Genomic DNA, 21,368 nt, shown 5'->3' with positions numbered 1-21,368 from the left:
AACAACTTTACATAGCAATGCATTTCAGTTTGTACCCATGAATAAGTATAAGTTCCTGTTTTTTAACCTCTAGTTATTTGTAGAAACATTAACAATAATAAAAATCAATAAAAATTGTGAAAGTGCTTGCAAATTAATAATTTAACTATCATAACCCATTGAAATAAGCATGATAGTATCAGTTATCACTACTTATCTGCTTGTAGAAGAGGCATATTTAGCATGGTACGGTAGAAATAATAAGAGGTCTAATGGCAAAAATTCTGGACCCACCATTTAAAATCTGAATGATCTTGAGAAAGTCTCTTAATCTCTTTGAATCTTCATTTTCTCATTTTAAAAGTATATATAAATATACCCAACATATTCTGGGAGAATCAACAAGCTAATGAATAAAAAAGAGCTTTAACTCTAGCTGGTTTGGCTCAGTGGATAGAGCATCAGCCTGCAGACCAAAGGGTCCCAGGTACAATTCCAGTCAAGAGCATGTACCTTGGTTGCAGGCTCCTCCCCAGCCCTGGGGCTCATGCAGGAGGCAACCAATTGATTCTCTGTTCTTCGCTCTCTCTTCCATTCTCCCTAAAAATCAGTGAAAAAATATCATGGAGCAAGGATTAACAACAACAACAAAAGCTTTATACATTATACATTGTTACAAAAATCCCCCCAAGCCATAATTGAAGTGTCCAGGTCAAATGGCTGTAACACACAGAGTGTGAAACTCATCACTCTGGTTCTTATTTTTGTTCTTCCACAACTCTATGACTCAGGCTACCAGAGCTCAATTTTCTCTAGTCATGTGGTAATTGTATTTATTAAAGATTATTAAAGCACTGAAATAATCAAAGGCATAATTGTTCAAAGGCTCAGGCGTTTTTCTGCCAACCTTTAGAAAAGGTTGTTTTACTTTGTTTATGTTATAGTGTAGACTGAAGGGATAATATTCTCTAGAGTCATAGGCAAAACTCTTTGAGAAAAAAAAATAGATCTTTGTGAAATAGATGTGAATTTGCAAAAAAATAAAAAAAGAGGAATGATGTCATCAGTACCTCTATGACTAAGATGAGAAATTATTTCCTGCTCTGGAATAGAGGCCCTTTTACAGTTGTGGGAAGTTAAGAGCAATGCTGTTAATCCTAAAAATAAAGGGAACAGCATATATAGATGTGCAGAGAAGAGCAAGATATCTTCCATTTGTTTACAGAAAGAAATCCATTATAGCTTTCTGGAACAGAGAGTGTCCTGGGGGTGAGTGACAAGAGATTGGACCGAAAAGGCAAGTAGGGTAGGATGTTTTAGCAATATAAAAGATTTTGTGCTTTATCCTAAAGGCAAGAGATAGCTCTTTTACATGGGCAATAAAATACTTGAATTGTATTTTGGAGAGATCATTGTTGTTATTTTTGAAAAATAGATTTAATGAGGCCAAATAAGAAGCTGGATTAGGAGATTGTTTAGGCATGAAGAGAAGTTATTGGATTTTAAATATAAGTAGAATTGAGAAAACTGGATGATTGATTGGATATATTTGAAGGGCTGGATGAGGCCTAAACCATATAGTGCTAAATATAGATTTGGGAGTCAGTAGCATGTATATAGTAATTGGAACTATGAAAATGGATTAGGGGGTCCTGCAAAGTTGTCAATGTCTCTTCTCATGGAAGATCAAACATCTCAAATACATGATTAAATTTGGACAAATTCTCGTCTCCTATAGACTCTTCCTCCTCTTCCTGTTTTATATCTCCATTTTTACTTCCACCACTGTCCAACTAACAAAAAATTCATATTTGCTTTGATTCCTTCATCCTCCCAATTTCCAGTGTCAATTACTTAATTCTATAAAAAGTGCCTCAACAGTCTCTTGTATTCATCTGCCTTTCCATTGCAATTACTGCCCTAGTTCAGCTCCTCATCTTCATTTGCTTAGAGAACTTGAATACCCTTTTTCTAGTTCTCCAACCCCTCTTTCTAATTACATAACTTCCCAGTTATCTCCCTGAAATATAAGCTAGATGATGGTATTCCCTTCATTAAAAACAAAGAAACTTCCAGGTTCTGAGGTGTTTATATATTAGAGTGCAAAATACATTTCTTGCTGTAAATGTCTTTCATAATCTCATGGTGATCTGTCACTTCACTCTTCTTGTCCACATAACTCTTCATCTGTATCACAGATGGTACACTTGATTTCTTCCTTTTCCAACACAAGTTATGCCCATGATCTTTAAGCCTTCACATGTACTTATATTTTTACTAGAGGCCCTGTGCATGAAATTCATGCACCGGGAGGGGAAGGTCCCTCAGACCGGCCTGCAACGACATCAGCGTACCTCGCCCCGGGAGCCCCTCCCCTCCCCTCCCTCCACGTGGCTGTGGCGCAGACACTGGGCTCGCATTGCCAGGGCAATGCCACCAGTGTCCCGCCCTGGCCACTATGGGCACTGCCATATTTGTCATGGAGTGATGGTTAATTTACATATTACTCTTTTATTAGATAGGATTTCAGTCAGAATTCCTTTTCTCTTCCTCCTTGTCCATTGAAATTCTTTCTAAAGACTCAGATAAATGCTTCTTCATCCTTGAAGCCCCATAGATCCTCTTGATAAGCTTTAATTGCTGCTTTCTTTGTACTATAGTCATATCTTGGTCCCACCTCTTCCACAGTACTTATGGCTGCCAAGATTTTACTATATTTTGTTCATGTATATGTTTTTCATAGTAGATTTTAAGTTCGTTGAGAACAGGCACTGGATTTTTATTCAATGTTGAATCATCTATGCCTAGTATGCTGCCTTGTAAATAGTTAGAACTTAATGAATGTCTGTGAAATAATGAATGCATGTATAAGTGAATGAATTAATAAAAAATACCTGACCCTGTTAGCATTGAAAACCTATAAGAAGTCCAACATTCGACTACTAAGCTTAAAATCACCCCTAGGGAGATATGTTCTCAAAAGCAACAAGAGTCTAGATTAGGCTTTATCTTATCAGTTCTGTACTTTGAGTTCTAGAGACATCTGTGTACTTACTGAGGCAATTTTCCCCCTTATCACACTGTGATTGTCTATTTGCTGAGAAAATACTTCTTTCCTAGATCTGAATAGCTTTCTAGTTTCCATAGATACCGTGAATTCACACCTGCTTGCTTAGGACTCTGTCAAACATTTCCTTGGGAAGTAGACCCTATGCTTACTCCTTCTTCTTCCAACACACACACACACACACACACACACACACACACACACACACACACACACACCACATGGGTGTGAACTGCAGCCAGCTTAAAATCAAAACCCCAGGTCTCTTCTTGTCATGTAGCTGATTAAAGGTAGCAAGTGCTGATTTAGCCTTTGTTGATGGTCTCCATTCCTTAGAGAGGAAGCTTCAACTGCTATGAATCTGTATGTCTGAGTAAGGATTGCCTCAGACCTGAGCCCATTTAGCCATGTCTGTTCTCTGACCCTCAGAGATGAAGTTCAAGTGTCTCCTAGCATAGATTACAAGGGGAATGACTTCAATTGCAACTATAGGAAAGGGAAAGGGTGGCTCATACAAGTAATGAACAGATAAGTTCCTTTTTAAAGGATAGAGACATTAAAAACATTTGTACTTCTATTCTCCTACTAAATCCAAATCTATTTTGATAGCTGTGTTTCAGAAAGCCAGCAGTCTTACCACCACAAAGAGAAGTCAGACAGATTTCTGCTGGGAAATATCTGACATAATAATGGGTGTGAAAAACATCTTAAAATGGGTGAATGGTCCCTATGTTCTTTGGGAACCTTCCAAATAGCTGGTATTGATTTTTTAATGAGAGGAAAGCTGATGAAATACAGGATTTTATGTTAGTGAATTCAGCCAGCGACACTCTTGAGTCTCCTGCAGATGTTGTGCTTTTCAGCAAGATGGGGATTTCATGGATTATTTTCCCCCCCAATTTTCTCAGGAGTAAATATGAAGGACTGTGGATATCTGGATACATGCTGCTTCTTACCGAGTATGAGCCATTAACTCTATAGTGGACTTACCACATGCTTGTGTTCATAGTTCTGGCTATTGATCATTCATGAAAGATAGAATTTATGACTCATATCAAATATTTCTCAAATTATATCTGTGTCCTGGTGTGGTACATTGAGTTCATTTTAGAGAAGTTTACACATCAAGAGTCAGTTTGAGCCGAAACCAGTTTGGCTCAGTGGATAGAGCATCGGCCTGCAGACTGAAAGGTCCCGGGTTCGATTCCGGCCACGGGCAAGTACCTGGGTTGTGGGGCACATCCCCAGTGGGAGATGTGCAGGAGGCAGCTGATCTATGTTACTCTCTCATCGATGTTTCTAACTCTCTTTCTCTCTCCCTTACTCTCTGTGAAAACTCAATAAAATATATATATTTTTTAAAAGAGTCAGTTTGAGAGAGAATTGAGGGAACTGTAGATTACCCACATAGGTAGAAAATAATCTTTCATAAATTTAAATTTAGTTTTTATTATAAGAAGCTATAGTATGGAAAGTGTGATCCTGAAACCTTTACTAACGCTTTGAGTATATACAGAATGCCATGTGAAACCTGAAAAGAAGAAAATTGAGAGGTAAATGACCAGAGCAGAGGGAATAACACACTGTAGTTTTACATATATATATATTTGTTCATCAGTCTAATTGGTTCACATTGCCTCTGATCTCTGTTTCAATTACTGTGACAGCCTAAATCTAACATTATATGCTTTATCTGAATTAATATTTTTCACTGAAAATTTTCTTCCTTAGTCTCAAAGTCAAGACTTGAGTAATTAAAACATGGAGAGATTTTCTTGGATATGTTATATACCAGAAACCTTCAACATCTGATTTTAATAGCATATTATGAGAATTTTTTAAATATTTGGTTAAAATAACACACATCTACATTTTAAATGAAATAAGGTTACATTAATTCTATAATTTAATGATTGTTTAATGTATTATGACTCATGTTAGCAGTTTTCTTTTTAGGTAGGCAGAAAAGCTTACTAAATAAGAGAAAAAAGTTCACTGATAGTTTTCTGAATCGATTTTTTTTAAAAAAGCCATTCTTTCACATTAGTGTGCTCACTTATTATCATTCAGCATAATTTTAGTGTCTCCTGAGAAACAGCATAAACTCTATTTATGCTTTTCTGCTTTGGGTTTACTTTGAAATGTCTGTGACTGGTTCAAATAGTAGTTATTATGCTACTTACTCTTGAATGTAGTTATTTACAGCATTATGGACACTTAGAAAAGTTCAGTTACTGTGTACATGAACTTTATCTTCCTTAATAAATTGAAAATTTTGAGTCTAACTGGGTTTCATATGATAATGTATCCTCCCCAATTTCTGGCATATAGTAAATACTCAAGAGCTCATGGATTCATGAGTTAGAGCCTGCCAGAGCCCAGGTAGATATTAGAGTGGATCCTACCTGAATATTTTTTATGTAAGTAGAGTCAAGGTCACAGACTCCGTCCTTGTATAATTTCTTTTGTGGTATAAACACAGATTATGAACCATAGGCATCTCATGATTACAATATGGCCTAATAGAATTGGGAGACAAAATACAACCTACCCCTATGAGTCACTGATTACTATTGGAAAGCCAACTTGAAGATTCTGGAGATGGACAGAACCTTACATATCCAATTTACATATGAAGGAACCAATGTCTGTTTGTAGGGCTACATGTTTATAATATTTTTGAGAAATTCTCAATTTTTCAAGACAGAAAAGAGAAGTAAGGTACATATGTTATTTTAAAGTTAAAACAAGGATCGAAGTAAAATATTCATTATAACAAGGTCAACATTTGTTCAGTATTACCTAACAACTTTTCTGCAGTGATGGGAATGTTTTATAGCTGTGCTGTTCAATGTGGTGCTACTAACCATGTGTGTCCACTGGAGTGCTATTGAGCACTTGAAATGTGGCTAGTGAGACTAAGGAGCTGAATTTAAAATTTATTCAATACAAATTAAATTTAAATGACCACATGTGACTAGAAGATACTGTATTGGATAGTACTCTTACCAACAAGGCTCTAGTATAATAAATTAACTGAACCCTACTATATGGCAGATGCTGCGCTAAATGCTTTATATTAATTATCTATTAGGGTTATTATGAAATGTAATCAATTAATACACCTAAAGATCTTAGCATGGTGTTCATGCAAAGCATTTGCTATTAGGTGTGATTCATCAATCCTATATCTAAAAGGTAGATGCTATTATTTTCATTAATAGATGGAAAAACAGAGTTTTACCGAAGTTAAGTAATATACTCCGAAGAACGTAGCCAGTAAAATGCCAAACTAGGATTCAAACACAGGAAGACCTGGTTACCAAGTTTTTGCTTTTAATAACATCAAGTACAATTATTGTCAGCTGAAGCCTCTAAACCAGTTTTTGTTTTAACATGTTTTTTTTTTAATTGATTTTAGAGAGGGAGGAAGGGAAGGAGAGGAATAAAGAGATAGTAACATCAATGAAAAACCTTGATTGGCTGCCTCCAGCACACCCCCAACTGGAGATGGAGCTAGCAACCTGGGCATGTGCCCTGTATGGGAATCAAACTGGTGAACTCCTGGTTCATGGGTCCACACTCAAGCAGTTGGGCTAAACCAGTTATCTATGTAATAAAAGCCTAAGCGACCATTATGGCGGAACAACCCGAACAACCAATCACTATGATGCACATTGACCACCAGGGAACAGATGCTCAATGCAGGCTCTGCCCCCTGGTGGTCAGTGCGCTCCCACAGGGGAAGTGCCGCTCAGCCAGAAACCGGGCTCATGGCTGGCGAGGGCAGCGGCAGTGGTGGCAGGAGCCTCTCTTACCTCTGCGGCAGCACTAAGGAGCAGCGAGCCGAGTGGTAAGGAGCAGCAAGCAGGAGGGCAGTAAGGAGCGAGGGGTTCTGAACTGCAAGAGGGTGCAGGCTGGGCTGAGGGACCCCTCCCCACTGCCCAGTGCACGAATTTCATGCACCGGGCCTCTATTTTTTGGATAATTTCACTGACTCCGAACATCATACTGATTTCCAAAGGTGTATTTCTCTTATATCTAGTGTGTATGTATGTAACCAAATGAATCACTACATTCCTTTCCAAGAAGATATTTTAATAGATCTCTCCCCTCTCACCCTGCATACATGATCATCATCTCTTTGTATTGGATAGTGGGATGAAACATTAAATTTTCCCCTTTGGTCAGCAGAGAGCATATAGGACCATGACTCAGCAGACCCAATATATACTACTAAATGTAGCATGCTCTAGTTGAATTGCTAGCAAGTCACCCCACATTTTTGACCCTCACTTTCTAATCTGAAAAATGGGCAAGTGATCAAAGGCAGTGATTAGGAGAGAGCCAGGAAAAACCCTTGCCTCGTTTACATCACTGGATTGCCGTAATGTGTGAATGTGATCGTTTTTAAAAGCACTTTTGAAAAAAATCTGAAAACAATACAACTGATACAATATTTTAAATTACTGTCCTTGATTTAATAAAAATATACTGAGATAACCCCTGATTATATCAATATTATTGAATAAAAATGTTTGCAACAATAACTGTGAACTAATGTAATGACTCATTAAGAAATGTGTTTATAAGCTATACAATGGTACTTTCAGTCTGTTCATTTCTTTCTATTTTGAATAGCTCTTTGGGGAACTCCAAGCTATTAGCAAAAATGGACTGCCCAAAGACAGACATAAATGAAGCTTATTATTTTTCTTATTGCCACAAGGGACTTACCATTTCTAGGAGGTTCAAGAGTAGTTGACTGTGCCTTCTGACAATATTATAAGCTCGACAGCAAAGCTCCACAAAATCTTGGAAATGCTGTGGGTTTTTCCCTCCCTCTGTAATAAAGTATTCCATCTCTGAAGTAAAAATAAAAGGGGCTCGGTCCCTATAAACCAAAAACAATAGCAACCTTAAGCAGGAGAAGTGGTTTGTAGGATTAAATTAGGCAGTTACAACAACTTATTTCCATTAATTTTTTGTAGTTATTTTCTCTCTGTTCTAATGGTTGAACCTCATTCATTGTGGGACAACTGGAGAAACTAATTGTAGACTTTGGATAATATAGCAGGCCTGCAACAGAGAGGGAAGGACAAGTTATTTTACAGTGTCAACCTATATTGTCTCAAATGTTTAATTCCAAGTTATATGCAATGGGAATACTATCCATTAAAATTAATGTAAGGACAAATTAATAATGAAGGTGATTTTACAGAAAATACATTTACTACTAAATTTTGAAATGATCAGAAAGATCATGTTTTGTTTGTTTGTTTGTTTGATTCTTTTTTCTTTGAAAATATGCTGACCTTTTAGGAAAGAGTTTCAGGTAAAAGCTGAAATATGTAATGACAAGTTCTTTCAGAAGGCAGTCTATGAAAAAAGCAGATATTATTAATTCACTATCATATGCTTAATAAGGAAAAAAAGACGTAGCCATATTTCATTTCACACTAGGCCCAATAAAATTACTTATCAGAAAGGAGGAAATATAGGCTGACCATGTTGGTATATAAGAAATATCGCCCCCTATAGTCCCATGGTTGGAAAAAAGTAAGCAAAGGACCAGAGAGATGGTTCCCTTAATGTTTTGAGCCAAGGACCAGAGAGATGGTTCCCTTAATGTTTTGTCTTTTTTTTTTTTCATGTTATTTGAGACACAAAGATACCTGAGATGAAGGGTTAGCACTTCTAATAGAAACTATCAAAGAAAAGATTGGAAACCTCTCTGTGATTAAGCCTAACTCACTGAATAAGAAAAATACAAAAAAAATTTTATGCTGATTTGGCCTAACTAATGGTTATTGAATGGAATTTCTGAAATAATTTTAAGAGTCTTAAAATTACAACTTCCTGAATTACTTTTTGCTTTTCTCTTCAATAGAGAAAAATGTTTCACCAAATTGATTTTTCTTGGAAAGTTCTTGTAGTTATGTTCAAATTTGTGTGATAACACATTTCCTTCTTTAATGGCAACCAACATTATAAATCAGATGAAGAAACACCATAGTGCAAGTCAAATACAAAAGAAATATCCAAGTTAGAGAAATGTAAACTAATAATAATAATGAAGAACATAATTTCAGCTGTATTTAAATATCATAGTCTAAATTTTCAGTGTACTCAACAATATAAATCTTGCATCATTCCTATATGATTTACATGGCTAACTTCTTCTTTTAAAAACTATATTTTTATTGATTTCAGAGAGGAAGAGAGAGATAGAAACATCAATGATGAGAAAGAATCATCTATCAGCTGCCTCCTGCATACCCCCCACTGGGAATTGAGCCTGAAACTCGGGCATGTGCCCTGACCAGGAATCAAATCCTGGTTCATAGGTTAATGCTCAACCATGCTACATGGCTAACTTCTGAGCAATTTTTAAAATAACAAAATTAGACTAAAGTTTTTCTATAAATGGAAAGAAGCCTCACAGGTGAAATAAAATCCTACCCTGTTTCTACAGACTGTAGGAGTCATAGCTGGGAATTGGTTTATCAGTCTACTCAAATGTGAACCTAATCCCAGATTGCAGAATCCATGTACTAGAATCCATAACTCAAGTTTAAGTAATACTTATGAATCTGAGAAATAAATTGGTTGTTGCAAGGAGGAAGAATGGAAACTATTTGATCTCTTACAGTCTATACAATTACTGAATTCTGAATCATATGTAGAAAATATCTCATTTATAGTTGTGCGAATACACCAAAAACTTTTTGTTCTGACTATACTACATTTGTTCAGATTACTGTTTTAACCATTACTTGTCCAAGACCCACCTGTTCCTGCTTCTATAGCTTTGACCTTCTACCTGTTTTGTTTCCTATTTCTAGGAAACACCCAATAACTTAGATAATTGATCAAAAATTTTTTTCTTATAAGAAGTCTTCTGTAATTAACCTACCCCTTGCTGATTTCTCTTTTACTTTACCTTACCTTTTTATCTAGCCCTATAGCTAATATATTCTATTCTTTATAATCTCTAGTAGTCTTATAAATTTTTTCTTCACAAATGATCTGTGTGATTTTCAAGAGTAGAAAAAATATTTTATCTTCCTTTGTGTTCTTAATGTCTCAAACAACATTTTGTTGATATTCTGTTATATGAAATGAATGAAACAGTAAATAAACATAGTTTACACAGTGAAGAGTTTGTGATAATTTAACATTTATGTGGGAAGGGCATGTGAATAAACTTATTTGTTATGGTTTTGCCATTTTGTTGTCAAAGTTAATCTTTTTATTTGTCAAATCACTATTCTGTAAAATTGTTGAGAGTATTTTATATATTTCCAATATTAGTGAGAAATGAGTAGTAGTTTCAAAATATACATGTTTTGGGGAAATTTAAGAATATTTCTATTACAAATACTACTTATTAAGGAGGTAAATAAATTGATATGGGAAATATCAGGACAATTAATAATTTGTTGTTTGTTATTACTTATGCATAAACTTCCATTTTAACCATACTGTAGATATCATCCCTTTATATAAAGTCACAAGAATACCAAGATCACTATCATTAAGAATTTACATTTGTTAAAGGTAAGAAAAAAATTACATGCCCTAACTGGCTTGGCTCAGTGGATAGAGTATCAGCCTGCAGACTGAAAGGCCTGGGTTCAATTCCAGTCAAGGGCACATGCCGGGGTTGCGGGCTTGATCCCCAGTGGGGGGCTTGCAGGAGGCAGCCAATGAATGATTCTCTTTCATCATTGATGTTTCTATCTCTCTCTTCCTCTCCCTTCCTCTCTAAAGTCAATAAAAAATATATTTAAAAAAAATTAAAAGAGAATAAGCAATTATGCCTGCCTTTTCACACATAACCAAGTATATTGCCCATGGATGAGAAAATGGCTCTGCTACTTTAACACTTGGTCTTAGGTTTTGAATGATTCTCACAGTACAATCATCTTACAACATATTTGATTGTAGTTGTTAAAGATTTGAATTTACTATATATCATGGCCATAAATTCAGGAACTATGTCATCTGGACCTAACTAATGAAGCAGCCATTTTGTGCCAATGCTGGAGAGTAAGCAGGATGTGTTGGGATTATTGAGAAATGGGAATATCAGTCTCCTACATGACATCTTCCCAAGGGTCATACGAGCTACTGCCCAATATTCTGGACAATTTATAACAACTAAGTTAGTTCTTGATTTGTGAATTAGAGAAAATAACAGTAGTTACTTCAAAGAGTTCCTCTGAGGATTAATGAAACTAATGCATTTCAAGTAATTATGATGATTTAAGTGGTAATTTTGACTATTTTCTTTAGAATATGGTTCCCTACCCTAGATGATATAGCACCATACTAAGGAGAACTTTCTTTCACCTCTCCCAGTGATAATCCACAGCAATTTGAGAACTACATATTTCAATATTGGTGATATGGAGAGTGGCATAGAAAGGCAGACAACTCTATTAAGGACTCGTGACAGTAGAATTAGTCTTCTGGGCTCTGTGAACATACTTATCTCTTCCTTTTGTAAGACAGTTCATCTACCATTTATTTGAGTAACTAAAAAGTCTGTAAATGGATGTACACAAATTTTAGTCCCAGGTTTGAAAGATTTGAGTATTTGAATATGTTTTCATACCTGGAACCAAAATGGGGTACATTTCAGTAATGAAGTACATTTTATTACTGAAATTACTATTTATTTCATAAAATTCATATATTATTGTTCCCTGGAAATATCATAGTAATATTATACTACCTTGTTTTAAAATTTCTAAAACTTGCAGACTCTCATCATAGTGCTTGGTGAAATTAGAGTACAAATAAATGACTAGAGAGTACTTTGAGAAATGTTTAAGTATACACTTTTCCTGATGTCACAAATGACCTACATTTCAGAGAGCACATTTTGCTGTCCAACACAAGTCTCCTTTTTAATATCCATGAGTTAATTGAGAAGGCAATTTGGAATCTCTATTGGATAGGATAGAGACTTTTATAATTATAAAACACAGGAAGCCTCATAGGTGCAATATAATGAGAACATAAGGGTTTATGTACTATTACAGAAACAACTTGTGACACTGTGAGATCTCCAAGCTTTTGGCAATTATTAACTGAAGAAATCCTCACAAATAATATCTTATACCTAAACCATGTTTTTCTCCCAAAGTCTAGGCTCTTTTATAAATGCACTGTGAGTCCTAAGTTAGACTCTGGGAGGTCACTCATCTTTAACTGCTGAGTAACTTTAGATCATGATGTGAGTTTCATACACCATCTCCCTTATTTAAAATGGGAATTAAAACAGCTACCTCTTCAAAATTATTAGTCCTACTTTCCTAAGTCAGATATTTTGGTTGTGAGTTTATAGTAGATCAGAATTTTATGAGGACAGGAAGAGACTGGCCAGCTCCTCCAAATTCCCATGATTTCCCCCCTTGAGCTTGAATTCAAGGGAAAATATACAGTTATGCTTTCAATGGAATTTCAGCAATTGTTTGGAATAGAAGTTAACATGGATATGAAGAAAAAAAGTTATCAAAACTATAATGCTTGGGTAAAATTGGATAATGGTATCACATTTTAGGTTCTAGGATGAAGGTAAAATCAAAAATAGTTCCAGGTTACCTCTGAGACATTTAAATCACCCCCTAAATTTACCATGTGCACAATCAAAATTTATGTATCAAACTTGAAATGAACATTTTATCTTTTACAAGTTTAACACCAGTTTTTCCCCCGGCATAGGATCAGGTACTTTTTCTTCAGTTGAACACCAGATGAAGTTCTTACTACTATACTAGACTCTTGCTCAGAAGACATTTGCAGTCTTTCTTTAATCACTAGATTCAGACTCAGGGCTATGAAATGCTAATACTGACAGGCACATTGTATCTTAGACCAACTCAGGAGTCAGCACTTGAGCCTTCCATTTTAAGCAAACTTTGTTCACAATGGGGCATAGGCAAGAAGGCAGAGTCCTTATACTATTATCTAAGTTGTTCTCTCCCTCCCTTTATCATTTCTTTAATTTTATTTCCTTTCTCTCTCAAAACTTTCTTCCTTTCTCAATCATCCCCAACTCTCTTCATCTGAAAACCTACAAGTCTTCCTTTGAATAATTTTTTTTTCAACTAGAGAAACTGTTGGTTTTATTTGTTCGTTTGGTTTTGGTTTTTTATTTCTAATGAGAAGGGGCAGGTAGATATAAAGAAAATTACTCAAAAGAATACAGGTGATAAAACATAGTGGAAAATGAGGTGAAGTAGAAGAGGAATAAATAATAGGAAGTAAATGGTAATGACAACCTTTATTTCTTGAAATAGTCTATGTGAGAGCACTTTGAAAACCCAAAACACTATTCAAATTCTAGGAGGAGTTTGCCTAGAACTGACTTTGTGATTAGCAGAGCCTTTGTGATACTTATAGTGTGCCATTTTTAAAAAATGATTTCATTGTTGTAGAAAAAATATAATGTAAAATTTACCATCTTAACCATTTGTAAGTGTACAGTTCAGTGGAATCAACCATTACTGCCAGCCATCTCCACAATTCTTTTCATCTTATAAAACTGAAACTCTATACTCATTGAACAATAACTCCTCATTTTTCTTTCCTCCTAACTCCTGGCCACTACCATTTAACTTTCTGTCTCTATGATTCTGACTACTCTAAGTAGCTTCTATAAGTGGAAGTATGCAGTATTCTCCTTTTTGTGACTGAACTTATTTTGTTTAGCATAATGTCCTTAAGATTTATCCATGTTGTAGTATGCATTAGAATTTTCTTCTTCTAAGGCTGAATAATATACTGTAGTATGTATATAACACATGCTGCTTACTCATTCATCTGTTGTTGGACACTGGGGTTGCTTCTACATTTTAGTTATTGTGAATAATGATGCTAAGAACTTGGATGTATAAATACTGTTTTAGTCCTTGCTTTTAATTCTTTGGGATATATATGCAGAAGTGAAATTGCTGGAACATATGGTAATTCTATTTTTATTTTTTTAAGGAAAAGAGATACCATTTTCCACAGCAGCAGTAGCATTTTATATTCCCACTAACATTGCACAAGTGTGTCACTATATCTACATTCCTGCTGACACTTGTTTCCTGTTGTTTGATAGTAGCCATCCTCATGGTATGAGGTAGTGTGTCTCAAAGTTTGAGTCTTATCCCCCACACTCCCAAAAGTAGAGTGACCACTACGCAAAAATCCTTTGGTAAGTTTCCAGTTATAAAACAGAATATGCCAAGTTATTAATAATTTTATACTTAGAAAAATTACACTTTTCAGGTCAAAAGAAATAAAGTTTATGGCATTTTTGTAGTCATCAACCAAGACTGAGCCTCTGGTAAGTGTCAGGTGCTAGCTATGTGCTTAAGATACAAAGATGCATTTAAGACACTCACAGTTGAAGAGTTATTAGAAGGTGTATGTTTCTTATAGAAAATTTAGATGAGGCCTTCTTTGAGTAAAAAGAATTGCAATGTTTCTTATTAAACAATTGTGTGAATAACAAACCAGTAAGACTCATAGAATTTTTTTTTTTTTTTAATCCTCACCCGAGGATATTTTTCCATTGTTTTTTTTTTTTTTTTTTTGGAGAGTGGAAGAGAGAGGGAAAGACAGAGAGGAACATCGATGTGAGAGAAACACATCGATTGGTTGCCTCTTGCATAAGCCCTGGCCAGGGCCCGGGCCGGGGAGGAGCTTGCAACTGAGATATGTGCCCTGGACCAGAATCAAACCCAGGACCCTTTGGTCCACAGGCCAACGCTCTCTCCACTGAGACAATCTGGCTAAGGCTGACTCAGAGAATTTCAGAGAAAACTAAGATAGTAATGAAAGCATGTGGAAGATCATTAATACTTGTATAGCATTTGGGTTATTATGAATATTGCACCAAACCAGGATGATTGGATCAAGACAAAAATTAATATTTTAATCTGCTAAGGGAGTTTTGTTTTCCAAAGATGGTTTTAAATTGAGAATATTTAGAATATAAACATTTTAATACTCAAATTAGAAATCATCAAAAATCTTTAAATCAGTGGTAATTAACCATTGAAGATAATGTCAAAATGATCATGGATACTTGAAAAGAATATAAACCATGTTGTAAGAAGACAGCTATATAATATTTAGACCACCCTGGCTATAAATAATTTAACAAGAAAAGAACAGAGTTTGCATTTTATTTTGTTGAGTTCTGGAATGATTTTTTCATATGTTTTAAATGGATGATGTGTGGTGATATATATTTAATCACTAGCTCACGTTTTTTATAGAAAAAGCTGTGATTTCTGACATTTGCCAATTTTCATCATGTATACATTCCCACTATGGCTGATTTTAGTCTACCAATGTGATGTCATTGAATGTGGAGTTGAGAAGTAATAGACACAACAGGCTCTTGGAAGCTGGTCCAGCACATCTCTGCTTATGTCTAAAGTTATTTCTGAAGTCAAGCATGATTTGGTGAAATACGTTACAATCTAACTAAACCTGACAGAGAGTACAATCCAGTCTGTTAGTCAACAAGCCTCAAAGTCAGAGAACTTAAAGGACTAATAGTTCAGTTTTTGACTTTCAAAGCACATACTTTCAAAAAGGAGTGGGCTATAGGGGTCAATGGGAGAAAAAAGGGACACATGTAATGCTTTCAATAATAAAGATTTTTCAAAAAGCACCAAAAATATATTTTGATAATTTAAAATGAAAGAAATAATTGTCACCTAGAGATGCATTCTCTTTTCTTGTCACTTCATTTGGAATACTTAGTTATAATTAATTACAATAAACATGTATAGACCCCTCAATGCTAGGCACTCTTCTAAGCTCTTTACATATATCAATTAATTTAATCTTCAAAACAATCTGTTTATAGATGACTAAGCTGAGGCACAGAGAAGCCATTTGTTCAAGGTCATATAATTGGCACATGTTAGTATCAGATTAAAAAACACACCACACAATCTATCTCCGGGATACCTGACCTTAACCACTGCTCATACACTCTCTAAAAGTATCTAAAAAGAAAGCTATAAGAAATACTTCATCAAGTTTAGTATTAAGAAAGTGAAAGATGAGATAGACTATGGAAATATGCTCTGAAAGACTAAAAAGTATGACTCAATGAGTTAGGAGAGCAATGAACATCACCAATAAAGACCTGTCTTAATTTTTCCTCTAAAAGAGAGTCATCAAAAAACTGAGCTGAAATTTAGAATTTATTACAAGAGTATCTTTTAGGCAATGAAAAATGACTATATAGAAATCATTGTTACAGTGGAACTTTGAGTGAAAAATTGTGTATGCATAATTGAACCACTTTCATTTGAATCTTTGTGAGAGAAAATAGAGCAATGAAGATAATAATTAAGCAATACTTTAGAAGAAAAACTATTATCTTTCAGAAAGCTGGTGAAATTTGTCAGTATTTTCATTATAGGGATTAGCCAAATGTTCCCAGAATCATTTATCTAATCCCATAATTAAATCCCATAATTAAAACCAATAAGGAAGGATTGCTTGTCTATGTACAGGATGTGAAAATCTTTATATTCATTACTGATATTTGATTTCTTTCTTTCTTCAAAGTTAGAAAGTCTACAGGAGCCTCATATTTGGTCTAAGCATGAAGATGGGCTTTCCAGATTTCTGGAGAATGGAATTCAGAGGACTGGTTCAGGGACACCTGGGCAAGGAATCCAAATGCGAGAGTTGCTGGGCTGACTCATGAGGAGAGCCTGATGTTTGCAAACCTTTCCTAAACAGAGTCACACAGATGGTTAGTATGAGATGTTCTGAAATGGTGATGTAAGCATGAGTATGAAAGGGCAATAGTCCAGCAAGAAATCAATTTTATTCTCAAAGGTCCATATTAGGTAGTTTATGTTGGCATTTTAGTACCAAAGTATGGCCATCTGGAGAAAGTTCATCACATTATATTGTAGGAGACATTATTATTTTTTCTATGGAGGAGCTGTTTTTAGCTAAATGACTGATTAGTCTTTGGAATGGTTTGATCCCATTTCTACTTTTATATGAAGTATCCTTTTTAAAGCAAGGGACATTGGCCTTATGCTTCTGGTTTCCTTGACTTCAGCTTAAATAAGATTTAAAAAAAATCTATTCAACCAACAGCTTTTTCCTTCTTAGTAAATGATATAATTATTTGCTAAAACCAAAAACCCAGGAGCCAATCTAGAACATTTTCTTTTCTTCTTCTAACACACTGGGCCTCTACCTCAGCCCAAACAATTAGCAGGTTCTGTGGCTCATTCTAAAAATATATCCTAAATCTGTCAGTTTGCATCACTTTTTTACCATTAAGGTCTTGCCTTAACTTTTGAAATAGCCTCCTAACTAGTCCCCTGGACTTAAAATAAAAGTCAACCTCCATACCATGTCTTCAGTGGCCTACTTGTTTTGGCCTCCACCAGACTCCTCACCTTTACCTCCTACTGCCTGTCCCTCTCTATCTCACCTTCAGGCCTCAGGCTTTCTTGTCACTGGAACATGTCGTGCTTATTTCAATGCTAATGGTTGATAGTTTTGCTTTTCTTTCTTCTCATGGATCTCCACAGTTACCACTCATTACACAGCTGCTTCTCATCTCTTCCAAAAGGCTTCTTTAAAACAGCATCCCTGCCTCAGTCACTGTCTATCCCATTTCTCTGCTTCAGTGTCTTAATAAAAAAATTAAATACCTTATTTCCTCATATTATTTCTTTGCATGTTAACTTGTTTAATGCCTGTCATCTCTACTAGAAGGAGATCAGGGTTTGTATATGTCTTGTTTAATGTTATAGCCCCAGACTCTTGATCTAGGTGCTCACTAACTATATTTACAATGATTTAAGACTGATTGGGTTCAGGAAGTGTGCTAGTTTTATGATATGTGGACCAGGGGTGTTGAATGCTATGGGCAATATATCAGAAGCATTGAGACCATAAATATATGCCTCATTGTCCATTCAAGGTTTATTAAAACCCCTCAAAATATTGTATTTCAGATAATTCAGACTAGAACAGGATTCGTATTGCATAGGAGAGGACCAATTTAGTCCACTAACTATTTTAGGAAACTAATTTTTCCATTAACCATCTATTGAAAAAAATTTCCTTTAGTGTATTAGATTTTTTAATTGTTTGTTTTCTTCAGGGTTTTGAGAGATTGGGAGCAAGTCAAATGCTGGATATTTATGCCATTATATATCACTCTAAGATATTACTTAATTACTGTAATAAAAATTATTTTTGCACTGACCTCTTTATCCCTCCAAATGTTTGTGCATGACCTAAAATTTTTCCAAAGTCAATATGAAACATGTGGCCTGACTTCGTCAGCATGATATTGTCATTGTGACGGTCACAGACTCCCAGGATGAACGTTACCACACACCAGCCAGCACAGGAATAGAAAAAGTTGCTCAAGGCCTAATAAATTGAAAAACAATAACACAAGAATAACACACACATAAAAATGAGCAAATGCATTCACATCAGAGTTAATGGTAAAAAGTATGATGAAAGCAAAATTACATAATCAAGAACCACTTCTAGATTTCAGCTGAAAGGTATAATTAAATAACTAGTTCTTGATATGTGACAGAAGAATATGAAGTGATATCTTCTTTAGCCTAATAGATACATGTTTTCATTGAAATGAGGAAAATATATCTCTTTCATTCATATGGAGCTAAATTTCAGAATTTCTAGAGAGGATTCTTGGTGTGATTTTTTTTTGATGAAATTGACTGTTTCATGTCTCAAATACACATCAATGAATGATTTTTTTCAAGGTAAAAGAAGAAACAATATGACTTAATATTGCCTATCCCAGAGAAATTTAAAATATCAGCTGTTTAATATTTGAATTTTTAACACAGAAAAAGCTATGTTGAAATATCTGTAATATTTTATGTTTATAGTTGTTTATGCAAATGGATCATCTAGTCGATGTCTAAAAGTGTCTTGGTACAGTATATATGAATGAATGGTTGTGTGGGTAGAAACTGATTACTGTTAAGTCAATTGTGACTTATGCTTCTTTAATGAACAGAGGTATCTTGCCAAAATTACTCTATGTTTTCAACATGGTATCCTGGTTGTGCATCATTTTCATCAATGATGCAACCATGAGTACCCTTGGTGTAACCATGCATGATTGGTTGGGCTACAGTTATGAGTCTCCTCAAATGGTGTGGCTGACTTGCTGGACAGGAAGTCTATGTCACGGGACTACATGCAGGGACACCTTCATTCAGGTACCCTAGGTGTCTGGGCAAGCCACATAATCTATCTGTCTAGATGCCTTCACTTATAAATTGAAGATAAAATATGTTCTTCACATCATGGCTGTGAAGAGCAAATGTACGTGGAATCACCTAAAACAGTAAAATGGAGATTTGTGTAAAACTCAAATTACAATGTGGGGAATAACTAAAAATAGATTTCAAGATAACTTCCAATTCTGTTATTTGGCCTCCCAACAGTCACCAAGGTTTGCAAGGACTGAAGGGTTTCCTAGAGTGAGGAGACTTCAGTGCTCAGAACAGTCTGAGTAAGTTTAATGCCGGCTCATGTTGTGTCTTTGTGTGAATTAGCATAAAAGTGCCCCTGCCTCTGGGTGGACCCAGATCTACTAGTTCCTGTCTTGGTAGGCAGAATGAGGCTGCGCTCTAAGCAACTCCTCTCCTTAACCCGGAGCCCTGGTATAGAACCCACATAACTGTACACTGCTGGCCAGATGCCAAGAGGAAGTAAAGTGGGGGGAAATGTTTGCAGTCAATAAAACAGTATGTTTTGTCAAGTACTGAGATATAAAAAAAATTAAAACTCTATTATGCATTTTGCAAACATTGAAAGAATAAGGCATGAAAAAGTAGAGCTTGGCAGAAGAAATGTATTGCAAAGGAAGGAGGGAGATTTCTAGAAATGGGAGATTGTGTATAAATTGGCAGAGGTAACTTGAAGGGCGTAGTTGGAGGAGCATCATTTTAGGTGAGATAAGGGAGGCAATTGAGCAAAGAGAGTCTTTATGAATAGCCTGGAATTTGACCCAGAAAGAAAATAAAACAGAAATTTTTATCTGGTTAATTTATCATTTAAACTGGGTCATTGTTACTAGGCTGATGACTGAGTGCATTAGAACTCGGAGTTACTTTTTCATAAATCAGAATTTCTAATGAACCAGAGCATATTCGTATTCAAGCGCATTATGTAAAATTAGCTCCAGCTGGACAAACCTTTTCATAATCCGCCTTTACGTGGTTGTGCTGACTGAACCACTTCTTGATGGTGTTTTCCTTCAGCGGTCCCATCAGTCCAGCGTGGCGGTGGATCTTTGCTAGGGTCACAGCATCGGGCACCATCTGCACCAATCCTGCGTGAGAAAAAAGTAATTCTTTCCTCCCATGATGAGGGATGCGTAGGAAATACATCGTCATCTAGGTAGCAAGAGTTACTAGCACGACTTAGAGAACCCTTTTCCTTTCCAGATCTTTCTCTAGATGGCCTCCTCCCTAATTTTTTCTAAATCCTGGTGAACAATGAGGCTACTTGCTGTGTTTGGATCAAACGTGTCAGAAAGAGCTTTAATGTTTTTTTCTAAAATGACAATAGAGAGGCAATTTAGATGGCTCAATCGAGTTGTAGGTTCATTAATATATGGCTTGTGTGGTCATTTACAATTTAAGGGAGGACATTCAAACTTGTCTAACAAGTTTGGTAAGGAAAAATTTGCAATCTCCATAACAAATACTTGAAATATATTATAAAAATCAGTGTTCAGGTTCATAAAAGCTTCATTGTTAAATGGTCATTTTCTAGGTGTGAGCACAATAACTCTGCAGTAAACAGGTCAGGAGTCACTTGCCCTTCCTTCTCAGTCAGCATGAAAGAGAAAATATGATAATCATTTTTTAAAAATATATTTTTATTGATTTCAGAGAGGAAGGGAGAAGAAAAGAGAGACAAAAACATCAATGATGAGAATCATTGATCGGCTGCTTCCTGCACGCCCCCTATTGGGGATCAGGCCGCAACCATGACCTACTGGCTCACAGGTTGATGCTCAACCACTGAGTCATGCTGGCTGGGTGATAATCATTTTTTAAAAGGGAGCATATACGGATTTAACTTCAATAGACCTTTGCTCCATTGGCCATATATATCCATCAAGGCTTCTTTTTCATTGTTTTCATATATTTTCAAACCCACTGATTTTTATTCTCTTCAGAATGGCAGTTTAAACCCTGTATTTAAGACTTCCCTGGGACTAATGTCCCCCAAACAACCTGCAATGTACAGTTCTGTAAATAAA

The 21,368-nt window shown here is 35.5% G+C and overlaps 1 protein-coding gene across 1 annotated transcript in view; it reads right to left on the bottom strand.

The window, feature by feature from the left end:
- Positions 1–21,368, bottom strand: part of PIK3C2G (phosphatidylinositol-4-phosphate 3-kinase catalytic subunit type 2 gamma) — a 274,899-nt gene that overhangs the window by 66,501 nt on the left and 187,030 nt on the right. The window contains exons 23-25 of the mRNA XM_059682311.1: positions 20,293–20,429; positions 18,312–18,481; positions 7,784–7,940 (exon numbers count right to left, since the gene is read on the bottom strand). Coding sequence (XP_059538294.1) covers positions 7,784–7,940; positions 18,312–18,481; positions 20,293–20,429 — 464 coding nt within the window. The remainder of the gene's footprint in view (positions 1–7,783; positions 7,941–18,311; positions 18,482–20,292; positions 20,430–21,368) is intronic.

Source organism: Myotis daubentonii, chromosome 2, assembly GCF_963259705.1.
Source record: "Myotis daubentonii chromosome 2, mMyoDau2.1, whole genome shotgun sequence".
In the NCBI taxonomy this organism is placed as follows: Eukaryota; Metazoa; Chordata; class Mammalia; order Chiroptera; family Vespertilionidae; genus Myotis; species Myotis daubentonii.
Note: the sequence above shows the minus strand (reverse complement) of the source record. Positions and strands in the feature narration are given on the sequence as shown.